Source organism: Salmo salar, chromosome ssa23 (genome assembly GCF_905237065.1).
Source record: "Salmo salar chromosome ssa23, Ssal_v3.1, whole genome shotgun sequence".
Lineage (NCBI taxonomy): Eukaryota > Metazoa > Chordata > Actinopteri > Salmoniformes > Salmonidae > Salmo > Salmo salar.
Window position 1 is genome coordinate 8861546 of NC_059464.1, and position 18170 is coordinate 8879715.

The window sequence follows — 18170 nt, forward strand, 5'->3', positions numbered from 1 at the left end:
CAGCCACGGAGCATCCGCCAAACCACATTGTGGCGCAGTTAGTCAGAATGCTCTCGACCGCGCAGCGGTAAAACTTCACCAGGATCTTGGGAGACAGGCGGGCCTTCTTCAGCCTCCTCAAAAAGTACAGGCGCTGCGGCGCCTTTTTGACCAGGGTTGAAGGTGTTGAGGGTCCAGGAAAGGTCCTCGGAGATGTAGACACCCAAGAATTTGAAGCTGGGCACACGCTCCACCTCAGTGCCATCACTGAGAACTGGGGCGTGGCTGCAGCTTTTAGACTTCCGGTAAATCCACAATGAGCTCCTTGGTTACCTTTGCATTGAAGACCAAGTTGTTGTCAGCACACCATGCATCCAGGTGCTTGACCTCCTTCCTGTAGGCTGACTCGTCATTGTCACTGATCAGGCCTACCACTGTGGTGTCATCTGCGAACTTGACGATGGTGTTGGAACAGTGAACAGGAACACAGTCGTAGGTGAAGAGTACAGGAGGGGGCTCAGCAAGCAGCCCTGTGGCACACCGGTGTTCAGGTTCAGGGTTGAGGAGGTGAAGTTGTCTAAGACAGGACTTCGCCGGATGTGAAAGCAGCGTCGCGTGCCTTTAGCAGTAGTCAGACCTCTCTGTTCATCCAAAGCTTCTGGTTGGGGAAGGTCTTTATTAGTTTATGGGTGGTGACATTCTGGATTACATCCGCATCAACAATGGAAGAAACACATGTTTCATTGTCTGTATGGGAGTCAAGGGTGGGCTGAGTGGCAAACAATCTCCAGTCTGTGTGTTGAAACTGGTGCTGTAGTAATGGGTCTGACACCTCTGGCAACACTTTGACTGTCCCGACTGATGGTTTCACAGGTTTAATGAGGGGTAAATACTTGGGAAGTAGGAACAGTGAAAGGTGATCAGACAGTCCCAGGTGGGGGAAAGGAATGCCTTTGTAAGCCTCCGGAATGTTTGTATACATGTGGTCTACTGTATTGTCTCTAGTGGGCCAGGAGACATTTTGGTGGAATTTGGGGGAAAAAAACAGTTCAGATTTGAGTGGTTAAAATCCCCTGCAACAATAAAAGCACCATCAGGATGTGCAGTTTTCTGTTTGCTAATAGCAACCTGCAGGTCTTTCATTGCTAGTTTAACATTAGCATCCGGAGGTATATAGGCTGCAGTAACAACAATGGATGTAAGCTCCCGAGGCAAGTAGAAAGGTCTACACCTAATCATCAGGTACTCTAGACTGGTTGAGCAGTGACTCCCGGTTATGTTACTGTCTGTACACCATGCTTTGTTTACATAAATGCACAGACCACCTCCTCTGGTCTTACCAGAGTCTTCTGCAGTACGATCAGCCCTGAAGACGTCGCGCCCCTCTAGCCCAATAGCTTTGTCGGTGTCGTGTCTTTGGCATCAATAAATTGAAGACTTATTTTATCAAATCAATTCTCTGTAATTATTATTACGTGATTCAACTAATCATGTAAATGTAATTAACCTCTCTGGGCTAGGCGGGACGAATTCGTCCCACCTACGCAACAGCCAGTCTAATCCAGTGGCGCGATTTTCAAATACCTTAGAAATGCTATTACTTCAATTTCTCAAACATATGACTATTTTACAGCATTTTAAAGACAAGACTCTCGTTAATCTAACCACACTGTCCGATTTCAAAAAGGCTTTACAACGAAAGCAAAACATTAGATTATGTCAGCAGAGTACCCAGCCAGAAATAATCAGACACCCATTTTTCAAGCTAGCATATAATGTCACAAAAACCCAGAAGACAGCTAAATGCAGCACTAACCTTTGATGATCCTCATCAGATGACAACCCTAGGACATTATGTTATACAATACATGCATGTTTTGTTCAATCAAGTTCATATTTATATCAAAAAACAGCTGTTTTACATTAGCATGTGACGTTCAGAACTAGCATACCCCCGCAAACCTCCGATGAATTTACAAAATTACTCACGATAAACGTTAACAAAAAACATAATTATTTTAAGAATTATAGATACAGAACTCCTTTGTGCAATCGAGGTGTCCGATTTTAAAATAGCTTTTCGGTGAAAGCAATATTCTCAGTAGATAGCCCAGCCATCACGGCTAGCCATTTAGACACCGACCAAGTTTAGCCCTGACCAAACTCCAATTTACTATAACAAAAGTTTGATTACCCTTTGTTGTCTTCATCAGAATGCACTCCCAGGACTGCTACTTCAATAACAAATGTTGGTTTGGTCCAAAATAATCCATCGTTATATCCGAATAGTGGCGTTTTGTTTGTGCATTCCAGACACTATCCGAAATGGTAAATCAGGGTCGCGAGCATGGCGCAATTCGTGACAAAAAAATTCTAAATATTCCATTACCGTACTTCGAAGCATGTCAACCGCTGTTTAAAATCCATTTTTATGCCATTTTTCTCGTAAAAAAGCGATAATATTCCAACCGGGAATCTCCTTTTAGGTAAACAGAGGAAAGAAAACAAAGCATTCTGTCGACGCGGGCACGAGCCTGAGTCTCACAGTACTGTAACCAGCCACTAACCAAACGCGCTACTTTTTTTCAGCCAGAGCCTGCAAAGCCACGATTCAGCTTTTTGCTGCCTTCTGAGAGCCCATGTGAGCCGTAGGAAGTGTCACGTAACAGCAGAGATCCTTTGTAATGGATAGAGATGGCAAAGAAGGCCAAGAAATGGTCAGACAGGGTACTTCCTGTACAGAATCTTCTCAGGTTTTGACCTGCCATTTGAGTTCTGTTATACTCACAGACACCATTCAAACAGTTTTAGAAACTTTGGAGTGTTTTCTATCCAAAGCCAATAATTATATGCATATTCTAGTTACTGGGCAGGAGTAGTAACCAGATTAAATCGGGTACGTTTTTTATCCAGCCGTGTCAATACTGCCCCCTAGCCCTAACAGGTTAAGTAAATTACTGCTAATTTGCTAAATCTGGGTAGACGCCGAGCCTCGTGTTGTACACGTGCCGCCATGTGTGTAGAGTAGCAGTCATTCATTTAGCAGTCATATATTTAGCAGTCATACATTGTAGAATAATTGTGAAGACATCAAAACTTTGAAATAACACATATGGAATCATGTAGTAACCAACAAAGTATTAAAATAAATATTTTAAGTAACCACACTTTGCCTTGATGACAGCTTTGCACACTCTTGGTATTCTCTCAACCAGCTAGCTAGCTGTATGTATGCATGTATAGGTCAAGAGATTAGACACACCTACTCATTCATTACTGGTGAGTGGAGCAAGGCAGTGCTATCACTGACCACACCGTAGGGGTGAGAGGATGTGAAGAATGGACCTGTTAATTGTTAGCTGATACACTCAAACCCTTCCCCCTCTGTCCATGTACCTCTACCTCTCCCTCTGCAAAAACACCAAGATGCATTGTGGTTAGAAGCCTACGGTGTTGCTTGCGGCGGCACTCACGTTGAGGTTCTTGAGGAGCTGTGGGGAGCCCCCATACTGACCAGCAATCTGCTTTCTCACCTCAGCTGCTACAGTCCTGCAGGGAGGTGAGGAGAGAGAAGCTTAGCAGTGAATATCAAACCATTAAACAACTTCTTAGGGCTAGGCCCCTTTTTTCGCCATTTCCGCCTGAATGACGTGCCCAAAGTAAACTGCCTGTAGCTCAGGCCCTGAAGCCAGGATATGCATATAATTGGTACCATTGGAAAGAAAACACTTTGAAGTTTGTAGAAATGTTCAAATAATGTAGGAGAATATAACACAATAGATATGGTAGGAGAAAATCCAAAGAAAAACCAACTTTTTTTTTTTGGAGATAGAGACCATCCTCTTAGAAAATGCAAGAGAAAGCACATTGTAAAATAGCTCCCTGGATGCAATTAATATGGCTTCCACAGGGTGTCCGCAGTCTATGTTCAAGGTTTCACGCTTGTAACTTCAAAAACTAATAAGACATACGTTTTTGTATGATGACACACTTGGAAATCTGTGTCTTTGCGTACCATGATGAAGTTGCGGACCTGCTAAAATCGGTTTCCTATTGAACATACTTCTTTCCCAAAATAAATATTATATAGTTGCTTACAGTCAAAGATGTCACACACACACACACACACACACACACACACACACACACACGTTGGAAAAGTGGAAAATGGCAGGGAAGGCATAATAACTTAACAGATAAGGCCAGTTAATTTACAGCAGTAGTCTGGTCACTCTGAAGGACAGGTACAGTATAGTCAAGGGTAGGTGTTCTGTAGTGGGCAAAACATTATTATATATTATGGTCCTTGCTATAAGGGCTCCCGAGTGGCGCAGCGGTCTAAGGCACTGCATCTCAGTGCTAGCAGCGTCACAAGACACCCTGGTTCGTTTCCTGGCTATAACAACCGGCCATGATTGGGAATCCCATAGGGTAGGGCACAATTCGCCCAGTGTTTCCAACTGGCTTTCCTACAGTGAGGGAAAAAATGATTTGATCCCCTGCTGATTTTGTACGTTTGCCCACTGACAAAGAAATGATCAGTCTATAATTTTAATGGTATGTTTATTTGAACAGTGAGAGACAGAATAACAACAAAAAATCCAGAAAAACACATGTCAAAAATGTTATAAATTGATTTGCATTTTAATGAGGGAAATAAGTATTTGACCCCTCTGCAAAACATGACTTAGTACTTGGTGGCAAAACCCTTGTTGGCAATCACAGAGGTCAGATGTTTCTTGTAGTTGGCCACCAGGTTTGCACACATCTCAGGAGGGATTTTGTCCCACTCCTCTTTGCAGATCTTCTCCAAGTCATTAAGGTTGAGGCTGACGTTTGGCAACTCGAACCTTCAGCTCCCTCCACAGATTTTCTATGGGATTAAGGTCTGGAGACTGTCTAGGCCACTCTAGGACCTTAATCTGCTTCTTCTTGAGCAACTCCTTTGTTGCCTTGGCCGTGTGTTTTGGGTCATTGTCATGCTGGAATACCCATCCACGACCCATTTTCAATGCCCTGGCTGAGGGAAGGAGGTTCTCACCCAAGATTTGACGGTACATGGCCCTGTCCAACACCCCCAAAGCATAATGTTTCCACCTCCATGTTTGACGGTGGGGATGGTGATCTTGGGGTCATAGGCAGCATTCCTCCTCCTCCAAAGTGCGAGTTGAGTTGATGCCAAAGAGCTCCATTTTGGTCTCATCTGACCACAACACTTTCACCAGTTGTCCTCTGAATCATTCAGATGTTCATTGGCAAACTTCAAACGGGCATGTATATGTGCTTTCTTGAGCAGGGGGACCTTACGGGTGCTGCAGTATTTCAGTCCTTCATGGCGTAGTGTGTTACCAATTGTTTTCTTGGTGACTATGGTCCCAGCTGCCTTGAGATCATTGACAAGATCCTCCCGTGTAGTTCTGGGCTGATTCCTCACCGTTCTCATGATCATTGCAACTCCACGAGGTGAGATCTTGCATGGAGCCCCAGGCCGAGGGAGATTGACAGTTCTTTTGTGTTTCTTCCGTTTGCGAATAATCGCACCAACTGTTGTCACCTTCTCACCAAGCTGCTTGGCGATTGTCTTGTAGCCCATTCCAGCCTTGTGTAGGTCTACAATCTTGTCCCTGACATCCTTGGAGAGCTCTTTATTCTTGGCCATGGTGGAGAGTTTGGAATCTGATTGATTGAATGCTTCTGTGGACAGGTGTCTTTTATACAGGTAACAAGCAGAGATTAGGAGCACTCCCTTTAAGAGTGTGCTCCTAATCTAAGCTTGTTACCTGTATAAAAGACACCTGGGAGCCAGAAATCTTTCTGATTGAGAGGGGGTCAAATACTTATTTCCCTCATTAAAATGCAAATCAATTTATAATTTGTTGTTGTTATTCTGTCTCTCACTGTTCAAATAAACCTACCATTAAAATGATAGACTGATCCTTTCTTTGTCAGTGGGCAAACGTACAAAATCAGCAGGGGATCAAATACTTTTTTCCCCTCACTGTAGTTAAATAAAAATAATGAAAATGCTGTGGACTGAGGGCTCTCTCTCCCTGACCCTGGTGGTGGCCTTACGGTTCCCTCTGACACTGCTGTATATCACACAACAGAAAAAAAATAAAATAGGGAAGCAGTTCTGTTGTGGGCCAAACATTACTATTATGGTCCCTGAGGACTCGCTCTTCCTGGCCATGACCAAGCTGGAGGCCTTACGGTTCCCTCTGACACCATTATGGTCCCTGCTGTGGCCTGGTCCCTGGCCAGACTGGGCCTAGTCCGGAGTAAGCAGAACGTCTAGAGCTGCCGAATCGTTGAAGTAGAAATATTCATCCAAATCAAAGTTAGTGATCGCTGTTCTGATGTCCAGAAGCCGTTTTCGGTCAAAGGAAATATTATGTACAAAAGAAATTAAGATCAGCGTAGAATGGCCACTATCTACTGCAGCGCCATCTCGGAGCATACGCTGATCAGCTGGCAAGTGTCTTCACTGACATTTTCAACCTCTACCTAACCGTCTGTAATACCTACAGTGCCTTCAGAAAGTACTCATACCCATTGACTGATTCCTCATTTGGTTGTGTTTCAGCCTAAATTCAAAATGGATTAAATATAAAAAATGTCTCATCTACACGCAACACCCCATAATGACAAAGTGTTTCACATTTTTGCAAATTTACTGAAAATAAAATACAGAAATCTCATTTACATAATTATTCACACCCGAGTCAATACTAGCGCTAACTGATTAACAGAAATGTCGGTTATTTTTCGGTTTTCAAACAACTAATTGACCTGTCGGTTCAGTTATTTGAATTCCATTTTGTTTGTGTTTTTTCAGTGAACTCAATGCGCACATTACAGTTTCTCTAGAGATAAATCAGATTCAGCCTGAACTGTGTGATGTAGTAGGGAGTTGTAGTTTCCAACAGGCCAATAATCTACAGTTTAGCACATAAAATATGGTATTTTACTACAATGACCATAATCCATTATGCACATAGTGCATTCAGAAAGTATTCAGACTTTTTCCACATTTTGTTACGTTACAGCCTTATTCTGAAATTGATTAAATTGCTTCCCCCTATCAATCTACACACAATACCCCATAATGGCAAATAAAGAAATAAAAATATATATAGTTAAGTAATATCACATTTCCATAATTATTCAGACCCTTTGGCTGCGATTATAGCCTCGAGTCTTCTTGGGTATGTTGCTACAAGCTTGGCACACCTGCATTTGGGCATTTTCTCCCATTCTTCTCTGCAGATCGTCTCAAGCTGTCAGGTTGGATGGGGAGCGTCGCTGCATAGCGATTTTCTAGTTTCTCCAGAGATGTTCGATCGGGTTCAAGTCCGGGCAAATCAAGGACATTCAGAGACTTGTTCCGAAGCCAATCCTGCGATGTCTTGGCTGTGTGCTTAAGGTTGTTGTCCTGTTAGAAGGTGAACCTTCGCCTCAGTGATTATGTCATCTACCTACATTATATACAGTTAAAGTTGGAAGTTCACATACACCTTAGCCAAATACATTTAAACTCAGTTTTTCACATTTCCTGACATTTATTCCAAGTAAAAATTCCCTGTCTTAGGTCAGTTAGGATCACCACTTTATTTTAGATTGTGAAATGTCAGAATAATAGTAGAGAGAATGATTTATTTCAGCTTTTATTTATTTCATCACATTCCCAGTGGGTCAGAAGTTTACATACACTCAATTAGTATTTGGTAGCATTGCCTTTAAATTGTTTAACTTGGGTCAAACGTTTTGGGTAGCCTTCCACAAGCTTCCCAGAATAAGTTGGGTGAATTTTGGCCCATTCCTCCTGACAGAGCTGGTGTAAGGGAGTCAGGTTTGTAGGCCTCCTTGCTCGCACACGCTTAATCAGTTCTGCCCACACATTTTCTATAGGATTGAGGTCAGGGCTTTGTGATGGCCACTCCAATACCTTGACTTTGTTGTCCTTAAGCAATTTTGCCACAACTCTGGAAGTATGCTTGGGATCATTGTCTATTTGGAAGACCCATTTGCAACCAAGCTTTAACGTCCTGACTGATGTCTTGAGATGTTGCTTCAATATATCCACATAATTTTCCTCTCTCATGATGCCATCTATTTTGTGAAGTGCACCAGTCCCTCCTGCAGCAAAGCACCCCCACAACATGATGCTGCCACCCCCGTGCTTCACGGTTGGGATGGTATTCTTCAGCTTGCAAGCCTCCCCCTTTTTCCTCCAAACATAACGATGGTCATTATGGCCAAACAGTTCTATTTTTGTTTCATCAGACCAGAGGACATTTCTCCAAAAAGCACGATCTTTGTCCCCATGTGTAGTTGCAAACCGTAGTCTGGCTTTTTTATGGCGGTTTTGGAGCAGTGGCTTCTTCCTTGCTGAGCAGCCTTTCAGGTTATGTCGATATAGGACTCGTTTTACTGTGGATACAAATACTTTTGTACCTGTTTCATCCAGCATCTTCACAAGGTCCTTTGCTGTTCTGGTTTTGATTTGCACTTTTCCGCACTAAAGTACGTTCATCTCTAGGATACAGAACGCATCACCTTCCTGAGATGCATGACAGCTGCGTGGTCCCATGGTGTTTATACCTGCGTACTATTGTTTGTACAGATGAATGTGGTACCTTCAGGCGTTTGGAAATTGTTCCCAAGGATGAACCAGACTTGTGGAGGTCTACAATTTTTTTTCCTGAGGTCTTGGCTGATTTCAAGGTAGGCCTTGAAATTCATCCACAGGTACACCTACATTGACTCAAATTATGTCAATTAGCCTATCAGAAGCATTTAAAGTCATGACATCATTTTCTGGAATTTTCCAAGCTGTTTAATGGCACAGTCAACTCAGTGAACGTAAACTTCTGACCCACTGGAATTGTGATACAGTGAATTATAAGTGAAATAACTTGTCAGTAAACAATTGTTGAAAAAATTACTTGTGTCATGCACAAAGTAGATGTCCTAACCGACTTGCCAAAACTATAGCTTGTTAACAAGAAATTTGTTGAGTGGTTGAAAAACGAGTTTTAATGACTCCAACCTAAGTGTATGTAAACTTCCGACTTCAACTGTAGATTCCCTTGCTCATGCGTGGTTCGGACGGACCCGTCATCAGCACCATCTGCAGTGCCTCTACTCAAATGACTCTCACCTAACACACACATGCCATACGTTGCTGCTACTATTATATTTTTTCCTGCTGCTCAGCCACTTTACCCCTGATTGTATGCATACAACTACCTCGTCTATAACTATCGTTATTGATATTGTTGGTGAACATACTGTATATTTTATTTATATTGACACCATCTATTTCTGATATTGCTACTATGCAAGTAACCTTTGGCTGTACCGTTTACACCTTCTGTAGAGACCCATCCACTTAGCAAGACTTAGTAAAATATTGATATATAAAATTAATATTGACATGTGTGGTCGTAACATGATTGTGACATACCACACAGACTCACTAAACACAAATGCTTCGTTTGTAAATTATGTCTGAGTGTTGGAGTGTGCCCCTGGCTATCTGTCAATAATTTTAAAAAATAGGGCCGTCTGGTTTAACCTGTTATGGCTAGGGGGCAGTATTTTCACAGCTGGATAAAAAACATACCCGATTTAATCTGGTTACCACTCCTACCCAGTAACTAGAATATGCATATACTTACTACATATGGATAGAAAACACTCCAAAGTTTCTAAAACTGTTTGAATGGTGTCTGTGAGTATACCAGAACTCATTTGGCAGGCAAAAACCTGACAAGGTTTCAGGCAGGAAGTGGCCTGTCTGACAAGGTGTCGTTCTTCTTGTCTCTGTTTATTGAAGAGTGAGGATCTTAGCTGTCCCGTGACACTTCCTACGGCTGCCATAGGGTCTCAGAAGGCGGTAAAAAGCTGAATCGTGGCTTTGCAGGCTCTGGCTGAAACAAAGTAGCGCGTTTGGGTAGTGGCTGGTTACAGTACTGTGAGACTCAGGCTCGTGCCCGCGTCGACCGAAAGCTTTGTTTACTTTCCTCAGTTTAGCTAAAAGGAGATTCCTGGTCGGAATATTATCGCTTTTTTACGAGAAAAATGGCATAAAAATGGATTTTAAACAGCGGTTGACATGCTTCGAAGTACGGTAATGGAATATTTAGATTTTTTTGTCACGAATTGCGCCATGCGCACGACCCTGATTTACCATTTCAGATAGTGTCTGGGACGCACGAACAAAACGCCGCTATTCGGATATAACGATGGATTATTTTGGACCAAACCAACATTTGTTATTGAAGTAGCAGTCCTGGGAGTGCATTCTGACGAAGACAACAAAAGGTAATGAAACTTTTATAATAGTAAAGCTGATATTGGTGAGTGCTAAACTTGCCGGGTGTCTAAATAGCTAGCCCGTGATGCCTGGGCTATGTACTTAGAATATTGCAAAATGTGCTTTCACCAAAAAGCTATTTTAAAATCGGACATATCGAGTGCATAGAGGAGGTCTGTATCTATAATTCTTAAAATAATTATGCTTTTTGTGAACGTTTATCGTGAGTAATTTAGTAAAATGTTAGCGAATTCCCGGGGGGTATGCTAGTTCTGAACGTCACATGCTAATGTAAAAAGCTGGTTTTTGATATAAATATGAACTTGATTGAACAAAACATGCATGTATTGTATAACATAATGTCCTAGGGTTGTCATCTGATGAAGATCATCAAAGGTTAGTGTTGCATTTAGCTGTCTTCTAGGTTTTTGTGACATTATATGCTAGCTTGAAAAATGGGTGTCTGATTATTTCTGGCTTGGTACTCTGCTGACATAATCTAATGTTTTGCTTTCGTTGTAAAGCCTTTTTGAAATCGGACAGTGTGGTTAGTTAAAGGAGAGCCTTACCTTTAAAATGCTGTGAAATAGTCATATGTTTGAAAAATGGAAGTTTTTGTATTTTAGAGGAGTTTGTATTTCGCGCCACGCCCATCATTGGATAATGGAGCAGGTGTTCCGCTAGCGGAACGTCTAGATGTAAGAGGTTAAGGAATTTGAAATGATTTATACTTTTACTTTTGATACTTAATTACATACTTAAGTATTTTTAAAACCACATACTTTTTTACTGGGTGACAGTTTTACTTCAGTAATTTTCTAATAAGGTATCTTTACATCTGGACACTTTCTGTTTAGCTGGAATTTTTCCTTATTGTAGGCTACTACCACTTTTAGTCTTAATCTTTACTACTCTACTCACTGTTTAGCGCATGACCTCACATGTGAATCCTTAAAGACATGGGAGGGGCTGGCCTAAGAGGGTGTGAACTATGCTAAATGGGTGTAGACAAAGGAGAGCTCTCAAGTAGGTACCAAAACATTCAAAGGCCCTTTTCTCAAAAGTGAGTTCACAAGTTCATCAACTTTCAAAGCAGAATTACTTTCCCATTGTTCCTCAAAAATGATATACCATTTTGCAGCTCTGAGTCTACTTTTAACCAATGTATATATATATTTCAATTGTTGCTACATAAGACCGAATCCAGGTGGCGAGTCACATATGAGCAATTTCTTCACAACAATGCAATGCATTGTTTTACATCCAGCTTTAATTCCACTGGCATGAACAGCAAGCACCTGAAATTGACACATCGCTTCTGGTTTTGTTCGTTTCAATAGACGCATTAGATCTGAATGCATTACCTTTAACTGTGGTTGACATAACTTTGAATGTTAGGTCTTTTGCTGGTAAACTACCACTGTCCATGACAATGTTAGTTAACATCACCGTATAGCCGATTAAACTCAACTCCACGATTTAGGATTGAGGGCGGCGACTCAGTTTAGGCAAACTGGAGCTCCATCACATAAAACAAACAATTATTTATCATAAACTACTGATTTCAGCACCCAAAGAATAGCCCGCAATTACACAAGTCATTGTTCTGCGTAATTGCGGGCTATTCTTTGGGAACTGAAATCAGCACCTACAGTAGATTTCGCCAACATTAGTCGCCGCTCAACTGGCATCATAGCTACTGTGTTGCTTTCTCTCGTCGATGTGTCAGTGCTACCCAGCCGTAGCCAACAAGTTACCGCAACTGTCTACAACGGATTTTCTAGTCAGGCCAACTAAATGCGTACCAAAATCCTTGTAAAGACAGATAGTGGTTGGGTTTGATAGATGTCAAACGTAGCTAAATGTCAACCCCGTATGCATGCAACGGCACGATACACAAAAATAACATTGAGAAACAGGCAGCGCTGTACTATATGGCGGGTCTATGACTGGCACTGGGGCATCTTTGATATGGCTAACGATAACTAGCTAGCTGGCAGGGCCTTATTTGGGGATGGCTTTGCCTTGAAACGGAGGGCAGAGGACGAGAGTTTTTTTAAATATTGAAAACAGCGTAGCTTGAACGAGGGACTCAGTTCTATCAGTGTTAAAATTGGAAGTAACGCCCTTACCTGCTGATTTTTTGGGCGAATGCGCGGCGCTCAGCCATGACTGTAGACGCTGATGTGCTTGGGTTCCCAGACTTTCCGCTGCTTCCTCCCAAGGAAAAAAATGAGTCTGGAATAGCAACCGTAAAGATCATAAAGCAGGCGCACACGAACACACCCTGCCACAAGTCAGACAGACTGTTTTTGTATGACACCAAACACTTCATTAGCCTAACACAAGTTTCAAAATGCAATTTGGCACGTATTTGCTGTTGAATAAAATTCAATTTTCAAATAGTTTTTTCAAATCTCACTCCAACACTCAGCCTCCAACTGCTCTTAAATGCAAGTAAAACTAAATGCATGCTCTTCAACCGATCACTGCCCGCACCTGCCTGCCCGTCCAGCATCACTACTCTGGATGGTTTTGACTTAGAATATGTGGACAACTACAAATACCTAGGTGTCTGGCTAGACTGTAAACTCTCCTTCCAGACTCATATTAAGCATCTCCAATCCAAAATTGAATCTAGAATCGGCTTCCTATTTCGCAACAAAGCATCCTTCACTCACGCCGCTAAACTTACCCTAGTAAAACTGACTATCCTACCGATCCTCGACTTTGGCGATGTCAGCTACAAAATAGCTTCCAATACTCTACTCAGCAAACTGGATGCAGTCTATCCCAGTGCCATCCGTTTTATCACCAAAGCCCCATATACTACCCACCACTGCGACCTGTATGCTCTCGTTGGCTGGCCCTCACTACATATCCGTCGCCAAACCCACTGGCTCCAGGACATCTATAAGTTTGTGCTAGATAAAGCTCCGCCTTATCTCAGCTCACTGGTCACAATTACAACACCCACCCGTAGCACGCGCTCCAGTAGGTATGTCTCACTGGTCATCCCCAAAGCCAACACCCCCTTTGGCCGCCTTTCCTTCCAGTTCTCTGCTGCCAGTGACTGGAACGAAATGCAAAAATTGCTGAAGCTGGAGACTTATATTTCCCTCACTAACTTGAAACATCAGCTATCTGAGCAGCTAACTGATCGCTGCAGCTGTACATAGTCCATCTGTAAATAGCCCACCCAATCTACCTACCTCTTCCCCATATTGTTTGTATTTACTTTTCTGCCCTTGTCCACACCAGTATCTCTACTTGCACATCATCATCTGCTCATTTATCACCCCAGTGTTAATCTGCTAAATTGTAATTACTTCGCTACTATGGCCTATTTATTGCCTTCCTCCTCACGCCATTGGAAGGTTCAGCGGTGGAGTATTAAAGCTATAGGAGGTGGGTAAGATCATTAAAGGGAGGTAAGTGGGAGTGTTGGAGAAATATTGCGGGAAATTGGGGGCAGAAACACCAGTGGGGGAAGTGTGGGCGGTGATTGGCGAATGTCGGGAAGTTGCAGACGGTTGGGTATGCCGGTGTTGGAGGATGGAGAAGAGATCACTGTAAATTATAAAGATAAAGATGACTTACTTGTATGTGTCAAAACGTTGCAGGCTATCCACCAGTAGTGTAAAGTACTTAAGTAAAAATACTTTTAAGTACTACTTAAGTCGTTTTTTGGGGTATCTGTACTTGAATTTACTATTTATATTTTTGACAACTTTTACTTTTACTCCACTACATTCCTAAAGAAAATAATGTACTTTTTACTCCATACATTTTCCCTGACACCCAAAAGTACTTGTTACATTTTGAATGCTTAGCAGGACAGGAAAATTGTCTAATTCACGCAGTTATCAAGAGAACATCCCTGGTCATCCCTACTACCTCTGATCTGGCAGACTCACTAAACACAAATGCTTAGTTTGTGATTGTGTTGAACTGTGCCCCTGGCTATCCGTAAATTAAAAAAACAAGAACATTGTATTGTCTGGTTTGCTTAATAAGAAATGCTAAATTATTTATACTTGTACTTTTGATACTTAAGTACATTTAAAACCAAATACTTTTTAGACTTTTACTCAAGTGGTATTTTACTGGGTGACTTTCAATTTTACTTGAGTCATTTTCTTTTAAGGTATCTTTTACTTTTACTCAAGTATGAAAAGGAGGAGGGAATTAAGACACAGACAGTAATGATGTCAAACAGAGAGGATGAGCTTGAGCCTAACTATGATAATATTGACCCGAGCAATGACTGATCTGCGCCGGGCGATGCAAGAGAAGAAAACACGGCTCCGGTTAAGGATGGGCTATGCTATGAACAACTTAAACACCTGGATGATTTGGAACTGGAGGAGGTATTGGAATATTGAATACAGTATGGAAGGAGGGGACGTTACCAGCAGCGTGGAAACATGCCATAGTTCCAATCGTGAAACCGGGAATAAAAGCATCCCACCCGGGCTCATACCGACCCATAGAGTTGACCTCTGTACTGTGTAAAGTAATGGAAAGAATGGTCACAGACAAATTAGTACATATGTGTGAGAGTGTAGGTCCCTTTTCTCTGTACCAGAGCGGATTAACCATGGACTCAGTGCTAGCACTGGACTGTGATATAAAGAAGGCGATGGCCAACAAGGAGGAACTGGTGGCGTTATTACTGGACATTAAAAAGGCATACGACATGCTCTGGAACTGGGGACTGCTGCTGAGGCTGCATGATGCTGGAGTGCGGGGTCACCTGTTTAATTGGATCCAGGATTGTGCAACTGGGACCTAGATTTGTGCAACTGGGTCCTAGACTTCCTGACAGGCACCCAGGTGGTGAAGGTAGGCAACATCACCTCTGCCACGCTGATCCTTAACACGGGGGCCCCACAGGGGTGCGTGCTCAGCCCTCTCCTGCACTCCCGGTTCACCCATGACTGCATGGTCATGCATGTCTCCAACTCAAAAGTTTGCTGACGACATAACAAAGGTAGGCCTGATTACTAACAACGGCAAGACTGCCTACAGGGAGGAGGGGAGAGGACTGTAAGAGTGGTGGCAGTAATATAATCTCAACTTCAACAAAACGGAGGTGCTGATCGTGGACTACAGGAGACAGCAGAGAGAGCACGCCCCCATCCACATCGATGGGGCTGCAGTGGAGAAGGTCAAAAGTTTCAAGTTCCTCGTGTGTACACATCACTAAGTACCTGTGTAATGATCATGCTGTTTAATCAGCTTCTTGATTTGCCACACCTGTCAGGTGGATGGATTTTCTTTACAAAGGAGAAATGCTCACTAACAGGAATGTAAACAAATTTGTGCAAAAAAGAGTTAAAGAGTTAAAGAGTATTTTTGTGTGTCTGGAAAATTTCTGGGATCTTTATTTCAGCTAATGAAACAGGGGAACACCACTTTACATGTTGCGTTTTATATTTTTTATCAGTAATAGTATTTCTTTAGAGCCCTAATAAAACAAGGTAGATTGTTCCTACTGCTGTTCAAGTCTACAAAAATGCATCTGAAATGTAGCTGTACACTTCAACTACCTTTGTTTTATATAATAACACAAGAAAGATGTGTGCCCCACTACCACTTGAATAGGGAATGGTGGCTCTGCACTTTCCCGCCTGTCCATTCTGTAGGCTACTTCGGTTTTATAGTGGAGCATGTGCTTATTATGAGCAGCTGAGAAATAAATATAAGAACACTTATTTCACTCCATGCATCAACCACTGTTTGAGGAGCATGCTCTTGCTGCCCGACAGGTGATATTGCGCCCAAACTCTGTATGCCATGGGCTGTCCAAACTTTTCCTGCAGCTACCCAGTGCTTAATTTGGGAAACCAAGTGAAATCTGTCCGGGAACATCCATAGTAAAATGTTTTCGCAACAAAACATATTTCACTAAACTGTTGACAGCCCGTCTGCGCACTCGAGAAGGAAATAAAGGAGAGAAAGGAGGAGATGGAAGAAATATGGTGGAAGTGGATGCTGAGTTTGAATCAAGCAGCGCATCATTCAAAGTTGGTAAAGGCAAATGTTCTGAATGGACAACAGTAGTATCGAAGAACTGCAACAGCAATGAAATTGTCTAAAATTGAAGTGGAGGATACGTGTATGAATGATAATGAATCGCTTCTTGTTGGGATGTGTTTGTTGCGTGAGGATACATATGTGGGAGACCCGTTTGAGGTGTTGAAAATATGAGCTGGGAAAAGTGGAGTCTGTCAGAGTGACCAGGATTGGTCTTATTTTCATTAATTGTATTTCTGAAGAACAGAGGAAGATTGCAGTAAGCCTCAAAAGAATCCGGACAACAGAAGTTTTGTGTTTTGAATTTCGGAGTAGAGCACCCGTCAAAGGAGTCATCTCAGGGATGACTACGAATGTTCAGGATGAATACCTGAGGAGAATTCCTGGTGTGGTTGGTGCCTGGCGTTTGATCCACTGGGTGGAAAAGAAGAAGAAAGTCTGTTGGTCCTGTTGTTTTTTTATAAAGAGCAAATACCTACGCATATGAAGCTTGGTTATGTAAGATACGCTGTAAGAGCTTTCATCCTCAAACCAATTGTAAGTGTGTGCAGATGGACAGAGTATACTGAAGAACGGTGTGTGGAAGGACAATGGTGTTGTAATTGTGGTGGGGTTCATGATCCGGAGTTCCTGGAGTGCCCTGTAAGGGTGAAGGAGATTAAGGTGGCAAAAATTAGAGCGGTCAATCGAATCTCCTATGCGAAGGCAATTTAAAAGTATTGAGAAAACAAGTGATACTAGCTAACGTGGTAGTGGATGCACCACAGCCAACAGTAAATGTTTGCTGCCAGTCAAAAGATACAATGTGTGTTAAAAAGGTGGATTTTGTGACACTCATTGCCAGTTACAAACTGTACGACACAAGTCTCAAAGAAGTCTAAGAAACTGGACATTATTGTGGCTGCGGCAGAAAAGTTTTTGGGACTTAAGGATTTTACATCTGAAGACTTGAAAGCGGTACTGGCGCTGGAAGACCTGCCCTCCTAGGTTCGAGTTGAACATGTGTAGGGATCAGAGCTGTTTTATTATTTTACAGAAAAGTTATTTATTTATTTTTAGTGGTTTGGTAGTTTTTTTGTCGTTAAGTTTTTGGAATACTGTTTCCATCCCGCACTGTCGGTGGCAGGATGCACATTAATTAGTGCAATTGACAATATGCCATAGAAAAAGTAGAGACGAGGAGATGGAAACACATGGTGGTAAGATATTCTGTATAGCTGAAGGTAATGTGTTGCCCAATTAATTATGAAAATATAAAAAATCCCCTATTACTAGGCTACTTAAAATTGTCAGGTGGTGAGTAACTGGTGCAGTGGATCAGGCGCAGGAGAGCAGAAATGAGTGTACAAGGTATTTAATTCCACGACAGCACCAGTATAGAGACAATACTCAAGGTGCGGAGAAATACCGGTCACTCGAAAATAACGGGCGTAAATACATAACCCGGCAAACATAACCAGCCAACAAGTACCGACATGAACAATCAATAAACATGCACACTAACATGTGGGAAACAGAGGGCTAAATAATGAACATGTAATTGGGGAATAGAAACCAGGTGTGTAGAAAACAAAGACAAAACAAATGGAAAATGAAAAGTGGATCGGCGATGGTTAGAAGACTGGTGACGTCGACCGCCGAACGCCGCCCGAACAAGGAGAGGGACCGACTTCAGCGGAAGTTGTGACAAAAATACAAATACACATTCACTAATTGTAGGCTAACTGGCTATTAGTAAATATAAAAACAAGAAAATTGTTTGATATGGTTTGATTAATATAAGGATTTTGAAATGATTTATACTTTTACTTTTGATACTTAAGTATATTTGATA

The 18170-nt window shown here is 42.1% G+C and overlaps 1 protein-coding gene across 16 annotated transcripts in view; it reads right to left on the bottom strand.

Annotated features, from left to right (window-relative positions):
- The window catches only part of LOC106584026 (dedicator of cytokinesis protein 7), a 105405-nt gene extending 92865 nt beyond the window's left edge, over positions 1-12540 (bottom strand). For 13 of the 16 annotated variants that reach the window (XM_014168811.2, XM_014168810.2, XM_014168809.2 and 10 more), the window contains exons 1-2: positions 12430-12534; positions 3453-3528 (exon numbers count right to left, since the gene is read on the bottom strand). In XM_014168811.2, coding sequence (XP_014024286.2) covers positions 3453-3528; positions 12430-12467 — 114 coding nt within the window. In that variant the 5' untranslated portion in view covers positions 12468-12534. Of the gene's footprint in view, positions 1-3452; positions 3529-12429 lie in introns of all 16 variants that reach the window. The other 3 variants (XM_014168813.2, XM_014168812.2, XM_014168799.2) reach the window with 1 other exon arrangement.
- Between the last annotated feature and the right edge of the window lie 5630 nt (positions 12541-18170).